This window comes from Cebidichthys violaceus, unplaced genomic scaffold (genome assembly GCF_023349555.1).
Source record: "Cebidichthys violaceus isolate CVI_PGR_0920_01 unplaced genomic scaffold, fCebVio1.0.p SCAF_96, whole genome shotgun sequence".
NCBI lineage: Eukaryota > Metazoa > Chordata > Actinopteri > Perciformes > Stichaeidae > Cebidichthys > Cebidichthys violaceus.
Genome location: NW_027176982.1, coordinates 282,058 through 290,081, shown reverse-complemented (window position 1 = coordinate 290,081; position 8,024 = coordinate 282,058). Strand labels below are relative to the sequence as shown.

The following is an 8,024-nucleotide window of genomic DNA, read 5'->3' as shown; positions in this document are numbered from 1 at the left end:
AAACTTGTTTAACGAGATGTTAAGACTGAACTATATTTAATTCAAACAGCATGATGAATTAATTCTGCTTAACCTAATAAGACACATTCAATAACCACTTCACAACATAAAGTGCATTTATAAAATTTATTTATATAGATATATTCATCTATACAGCTATGTATGTATGATAGTATGTATATTTATATAGAAATCTATGCATACTGCAATCCCTTCACAGAACCACACGTCAGCAATGTCAACACAACGACAGAAGCTCTGGATATTAAAAAGGCCCGAACAAAAAGATGGCGTCGCAAAAACATCCGAACATCAGCGACTCAAGCTTATTTCTTTTAAATTACAATCAGTGACATTACAATCGTATTTTTTTTAATGTGGAATAGCACTACCTATTCCAGTATTTAACCACACTCAGCTTAAGCCTGTACAGTTTTTTGTACAACAGGAAAAAAAGGGTGTATTCAAGCACACGCCGGAGGGGCTGGACCTCAGAAACACACGTCGGAGGGGCTGGACCTCAGAAACACACGTCTTCGTCTTCTCACAGTCTCCGTTGGTTCAGCGTGTCTCGACCTCCGCTGACACAAGAGGGACACGGACACATTTGATTTGTCTCAATGCCAAAAATAATTTAGAAACGAACAAAAGACGCGGCACATCATCGACCGCGAGACAACGCCTCCCGAATCCTGTATACACACACACACACGCACGCACGCACGCACACACACACACACACACACGATTCTTGACTCATCACTACACAGCCTAAACTGAAAAGAAGCAGTCACATATTGCACTATGAATGCAAAAAAAAAAAACTACACACCTACACTATACAGAAAAAGTGCTTCTAATGTTTGCACGGTTTGCAAACACGCAGAACGCTACACACAAAACACGAGAAACACGTACATCGATCGGTGTGTCCGTATGTATGCATTACCACCACGCAGGCATTTACGCCCTACAGTACAGTACAATAACACGTTATGGTCGTCTTCCCCCTCTTCAAAATGTCAGCTTTAGACTTTTAGTTCTATTTGTTGCCCGAAAAAGAACGGAACTGCGAGTCTCACGGGAGAAGGGTGGAGGTGAGGGTGTGGTTGGGTGGTGGGGGGTGAGGTGAGGTGAGGCAGACCCGGGTCCGGGTCGCAGGTCGTAACAGTTCCACGTCGGGGCGTCCAAAGTACTAGAGGAGAGAAACTTCAGGAATGGACCTTGAAGGCCAGCAGCTCCTCGGAGTGCATGTTGTTGAGCGAGCGCAGGTCGGGCAGCTTGAGCAGCAGCTTGGTGAAGATGGCCGACTCGTTGGGGTGGTTCTTGGTGATGAGGCTTCGCAGGGCGCGGATCAGCGTCTCCTGCAGCGCCTCCACCGAGTTCACGTTCTCGATGCCCGAGCGATCTGCGGAGAACGGGTACAGTGACGGCGTTATGCTGCGAGGAGGGATTAAAAGATCAACGATACGGTAATTTGTCTTTCAAATCAAAACCCACCTGCGGAAACCAGAACCACGGCGGTGAAGAGGCTCATCTCCTCTTCGCTGAGGCCCAGGTTGATGAGCTTCTCACTGAAGTCAAACATGGAGTTGAGGAGGTCCCCGGCCCCCATGGCCCTCAGAGTGTCCACGCCGTACTTCTTCCCCCCCAGAAAGGTGACGGTGCGGTCCTTCGCGTCGAAGAGAGAAGCGAAGCGAACAACCAACACCTGCGGCACACGAACGCAGCTCCGTCGGTCTGGGCACAACCGTTAACCGACCGCCGCGACAACGTTTTTTTTTAACGAACGCTAAACTATCCGCGGCTTACCTCGAAGGTGCCCGCCTTCAGCAGGCTGACCTGGTCGTGCTGGGACAGGTCTCTGAAGCCCGGGATCTTCTTGGCGAACTCCACCACCTCCTTGACGGCGGGGGTGAAGCTGTGGGAGAACTCCTCCCACACCTCGTGGCCGGACTTCTCAGGGTCCACATACGGAGAGGTGTTCATCGGACAAACCTGAGGGCAGAGTCACGGTCATTTTTAGGAGGCTGCGCCCCGATTTCCAACAATCTCTCAGATCCCTGCGCTGAGCGAACTTGTATCTTACCAGATGCATTCTGTTGCCTCCTCTCCACAGGGGCCCGCTGTAGGCTGCGTTGGCGTGGCCCTCTGAGGACGGAGCGCCGAAAGCTCCGTGCGCGTAGGCCGGACAGTGGCTGGCGGCGGCGGCGCTCCTGGACAGCCTGAAGGGACAGTGGTTGGCGGCGTTGTCCTCCTGACCCTGGGGGCCCAGGCTGGCGGCGGGGTCCTGTGCCGCCACCGTGACCATGTTGTTGCAGCGGTTCCAGGCGTCCTGACGCTCCTCCGCACGGAGGAGGCTGGTGGCGTTTTTGGCCGAGCCGCTCGTCGGGGGGCCAGGAGGAGGCGTGGCCTCCGCCGCCAGGCTGCTCTGCTCCTGGTTGTACATGAAGGTCTCCTGGTGGGCCCTGGTCACTGAGCCGATCACCTCCTCCTCGCCGCTGTCTGAAGCGCCGGGCGAGGCCGAGCTGGAGCCGGTGTCCATGGCCGTGGCGGGCTCGGGGTCGGACTCCGATTGGCTGGAGCGCGGCGCGGCGGAGGAGGAGGAAGAAGAGGTGGAGGGGGCGGGGCGGGCGTCCTCTGAGGTAGGTTCCGTGGCACTGGCCGGCAGAGGTGTGCCGATAGGTAGCGTCTGGCTGCTGTGCAGCTGGCTGTGCAGCTGGCTGTTGTTCATCATGTTGTTCATGGCGCTCTGCATCTCCAGCAGCATGCGCTGCTTCTCACGCTTGGGGATCCGGCCGAAGCGCACAGCTGAGCGGCGAGGAGAGAATCATCATTTCAGACGGACTCACCTCTAAGTGCTATTGTTCTACGGTTACAGCTTCTACTAGTCAAGATACTCACAGTCTCTGGACATCCCAACCAGCAGGCACTTCTTGAAGCGGCACTGCTGGCAGCGGTTGCGGTTGATCCGCATGATGGGGCAGCTCTCGTTCTTAAGGCACTTCTTGTACTGGATGTTCTGCTGGATGCTCCTCCTGAAGAAGCCCTGCGTGTGCGTTCACAGACACAAAAGCGGCACATTGTGACGACACGAGTCACGGGAGAGAGAAACTGCTGACGCGTCACGATCACATTGACAGTTTGAGCACACGTGTCCAATAACACTCATATCATCTGCATTCCTCGCCGTTAAGAATCCCATTGAAGCTGCATGATATCGGCTAACCAACGCGTCACTCTGAAATGTATGTGTGTGTGTGTGTGTGTGTGTGTGTGTGTGTGTGTGTGTGTGTGTGTGTGTGTGTGTGTGTGTGTTCCTCCTCCTCCTAAGGCGTACTGCGGTGTGTGTTTTGTCACTGTGCGCCGCTCCCCGCGGTTAACTAGGCCACGCAGCAACGTGATGGATGAGGGGCGGCTGACATCAACATGGGGAGAGTGAACTAGTTTCACCGAGTCTCTGGGTGGAGCTGCGCAGATGGCTACGCCTGCTGCGTTGACCCACTTCAGATGCAGCACCAAAAGTCACGGCAACTTCTCTGTGGGTGTGTGTGTGTGTGTGTGTGTGTGTGTGTGTGTGTGTGTGTGTGTGTGTGTCGGGGATTGTTGGGAGGGAACCGCCCTCACCTTGCAGCCCTCGCAGGCGTGGACGCCGTAGTGGAAACCAGAGGCCACGTCGCCGCAAACCTTACACAGCAGCACCAGGCCGTTGATTTCTGATTAATACGGAAACATTTTGTTCTTTATAGTTAATCTGACAGAGGAACAGACTAGTGATTCTGCATGCGTTCAGCGCCTCGACTAACCAAGCAAAGTGCAATGCAAGTATTTAAAAAAAATCCTGAACACGGTGGCCGTCTTACTTGTGATGCCGCACTTTGCGGTGGAGGTGGCGCGTCCGCCTTTCTGGGTCACTGGAAGGATTTGGCCGCCACCGCCACCGCCGCCACCGCCACCGCCGCGTGCGAGGGCGGGGGCGGGGTCAGCCTGCTGACTCGGCGGGTGGCGGTTGGCCGAGGAGCCGTGGGGCGGCGAGGACGACCGGTAGCTGCCGTTGGAGGAGTCGCTGTGGCACGACTCGGGGCCGGAGCTGGACGAGCTGATGTAGGCTATTACGCCTCCTGGTGACCGACAGAGAGAATGAGCCGTGAGGAAGAAATAAAAAAAAAAAGGGGACTGCAGCGACACGTCTGAGATTTGTGCAGAAAATAGTCCCCAACAAATGTGATGTTTCTTCCCGTTTGATTAACGTTTAAACTTTTTTTTTCCATGCAATTAATTGAGAAGAAGAACATAATTTGTTTAATTCCACTTTCTTTATTTTCTACTATGGTAATAAGATGCAACTGAATCAAAATGTGTGGGGTTTTTTTGGACTGTTTTTAGCACCAAATTCCCTAATAATGAATATTGAAGTTTCTTTCTCTCTGTCTGCTCAAGCCGACCGTTTCAGCCGCTTCCTTTCCCTCAGAATGACATGTACTGTAACCGGCTCCAGGGCCCGTTTTTACTGTGGAATGAGCATCGAGCTCAACGTTACCAAGGACCAGATTCCTAACGAGCAGACCGCCGTCGCCTCAACATAAGCTGCCCTGATCCCCTGACCCCCCCCCCCCCAATTCTCAGTGATTAGGTAACAGCCATTACATAATGTCAGCTGCACCAGAGGTGTGTGAGAGGTAGTCTGGCACCTCCCTGCAGCCACACACACACACACACACACACACACACACACACACACACACACACACACACACACACACACACACTGATCCATCACAAATGACCTGGTGCCAAATCACATGAATTGAGCATAAATGAATTCAGTACTGGCATGTTTTTGCAGAAAGCGAGACAGATTAGTAGTTATCACGATGTGTCTGTGTGTTACATAATATGGAGCATTTTTTAATAACCTTCTGATGCTAAGCCAGACTAAACAGGAAAGCTTAACCTCCAGACATGTTATTCAGAATAAAGCCTTTGATCAAAACACCGTGAATCACATCAAACAGTGATATTAACAAGGCTCAATTCCTCAAACAGTGAACATGTTATTAAAGTATATCATTACGTAGTACTACGCCGCACAATTAAAATGACACATTATCAATTTTGCATTGAGGATTAACTCGCCAAAATGTATCGTTTTGGTTTGATTTATTCTATCCAAATATGAGGAAACTGTAAAAAAAAAAAAGAAAAAAAAGGAAAAAGGTTGCATTCAGGTCCCGTGGGAAATGTTAACATTTCAACGAGTACAAGTCAATGGGAAACACTCAGGTTTAGTTGTGTCCCATCACTTGATTTTGTAAGCAGTAGTCATGAAGCGTCCTGAACAGAAATGCATTAATTTTGTGTTCTTAAAACGGAATGTAACACTAACTATTTACATTACTTCTTTTTAAATTAACTGAATAAACAGTGTTAACATCACAGCCATAAGCCATAAGACTAACTATGTTGGATGTCATTTCTAGAAATACGTTTCAGCCCAAAGCTCCTTTAAAACGACATAATTTACAAAAAAAAAAAGAATGTTTCCCATGGGCCCTGAATGCACCATAACCATCGACGCTTCTTTTCTTTTTTTCCAACACGCCCCCACGTGGACCGAGCACATCTTTTCCCCGGGAAAAAAAAAAAAACTGGGTCACCGCCGCGAGCCGCCTCAGAAGACGGCTCACGTGTATCCGCGGCGAGACCCCACGCCATCTTTTGACGAGGGCGGAATTATACAACGGCCGCGTCACGGCGCCCGCTCGGCCAATGAGCGGCGACGCACGTGGAGCGTAAACACAGGTGCACATGGACTAGACGGATGGGTCCATGTGAGAGGAGAGGACGACTGCAGTGCCGCTGGAGCCCTCTCTGTGTGTGTGTGTGTGTGTGTGTGTGTGTGTGTGTGTGTGTGTGTGTGTGTGTGTGTGTGTGTGTGTGTGTGTGTGTGTGGGTGCTCGGGTAATAACAAAAGCCCGCTGGCACCCCTAACCTGGTTTAATATTAACACAACCTTTAACATATTAAAGACTATTATTGTTTAAAATATAACACATGACGCCACTTTCACTCAAGATTAAAAGGAAGTAACGAGCTTAAATTAAAGCCCACTGCAACAAGCTGCAAGCATCACTTAAACGGAGGTTTAATTAAAGCACACTCACCAGCTTTAGTGGACTCCATATCCTCTGAGGCTGTTTTTATTGTGGGGGGTGGGGGTGGGGGGGGGGGGCTTTCCTCCTCCGATGCTACCTCAGTGCTGAAGCCGTGTTTCTGTTTTTGTGTTCAGCAACTGAAAAGTCGCTGTGACGCTACAACATTTAGAGTTATATGACGACGCCTGAAACGCGACCCCGCGAGTGTCCCGGGACAAGAAAAGCAACTAAAGCCGATATGATTGCAATAAATCTCGCATTAAAAAAAAGGGGGCAGTTTTTTCTCTTTCGTTCCTCGACGCCGGAAGTCGCTTTATTCTACCAAAAAAAAGAGAGAGAGACGCTGCTCGACTGTTCTCGGTGTAATCGAGGTGTATCTAGAAATGCGCCGTGTTCCATTCAGCGGTGGTTGAGGAGAAAAGCCGCGGTGCAGGCGGAACTCGGCGGTGTGACAGACTGGGGTTTGTTTGCAGCGACGGGTTTCGAGTCGAGTGTGCAACCACGTGACCTAGTTCATCGGGCTCCTCCCCTTCCTTTACACAGACACACCCCCCCCCCCCCCCCATCCTCCCTCACTTGGTGTCAATGTAACCCACTGACATACTTTCACCCGCCACGGTGAGCGAAGTAAGACATAAAAAGACAAATAAGTAGAACTATGACTGCCACGTTTTATTAAAGGAGGTAAACAAAAGATGATGAAATATTTGACAGATGTTTATAATCACAAGTAAACGTTTTCTCTCATTTGCGTCATATAATTACTGCTAAAATATTTTTTTTTATAATGCAAAAACTTTATACGACTGTCTTACACTCGTAAGTGGCTCTTAAAAATATTATTGGGCAATCACCTGTGTGTGTGTGTGTGTGTGTGTCAGTTAGCTGTATTGTTTGAAGAAAGCACAACTGGATCAAGGACTTTGTCTGAGCAGTAGCCATCGTCTTCTCAGTTTGTCAAATAGGTCCATCCAAAACTGGAAGATCAGCCACCATCGCTCAATCCGCTGGTTTCCAGAGCTTGGACCAAAGGTTCCACTGTCTGTCTCAGCTTGGTTCCAGGTTCCCGGCTGCATTTCAGAACATGAGTCCACTTTCTGTTCCTAAATCAAGTCTGAGTCTGGCGGGGCATCAGCCAGCATGGATCACAGCATCCATGAAGTAACCAGCAATGAATCTTTGGGTCATTGTTTGTTTTGTAAGCTTCAAGCCATATCATCTTTCTGCAAAACCCATCAATGCATCCCACTGATTGCAATTCCAAATGGCTTTAGCCTGTCGTAGCCATTTCAATGTGGCAGACATGGTTTGGACCACAGCCGTGGTAAACGCTGCCTTCTCAGTCTGTGTCTTGACCTCAGATCAACACCTTCGCCGTCCAATAACTGCAGAAATATTCAAACTGTTTCTCTGTCGGTCACAATTCCATGTTTTCTATCTCAGAATAGAGATTTATGACGGAAACGGGCTTCCATAGAGCAGACGTTTGGGCTGGAAAACAAAAAACAAAACGGGCTAATAGAGGCTAAAATCGCTAAAAGAGGCTAAAAAAATCGCTTAAAGAGGCTTAAATCGCTAAAAGAGACTATTAAAAGGGCTAAAAGAGGCTAAAAGAGACTAATAAAAGGGCTAAATGAGGCTAAAAGAGACTAATAAAAGGGCTAAATGAGGTTAAAAGAGGCTAAAAGAGACTAATAAAAGGGCTAAATGAGGCTAAAAGAGACTAATAAAAGGGCTAAATGAGGCTAAAAGAGGCTAAAGGAGACTTAAAAGGGCTAAATGAAGCTAAAATCGCCATAAGAGACTAAAAAAAGGGCTAAATGAGGCTAAAAGAGACTATTGAAAGGGCTAAAAGAGGCTAAAATCGCG

At 49.2% G+C, this 8,024-nt stretch overlaps 1 protein-coding gene across 1 annotated transcript; it reads right to left on the bottom strand.

Moving 5' to 3' along the window:
* Positions 1–112: 112 nt before the first annotated feature.
* Positions 113–6,639, bottom strand: nr1d2b (nuclear receptor subfamily 1, group D, member 2b). The gene is made up of 8 exons (XM_068704582.1): positions 6,165–6,639; positions 3,864–4,121; positions 3,628–3,716; positions 2,905–3,049; positions 2,090–2,811; positions 1,813–1,998; positions 1,501–1,711; positions 113–1,408 (listed from the first exon to the last, which is right to left on the bottom strand). The coding sequence occupies exons 1-8, from the start codon at positions 6,181–6,183 to the stop codon at positions 1,212–1,214; spliced, it is 1,827 nt and encodes a 608-aa protein (XP_068560683.1). The 5' UTR covers positions 6,184–6,639; the 3' UTR covers positions 113–1,211.
* Positions 6,640–8,024: the final 1,385 nt, after the last annotated feature.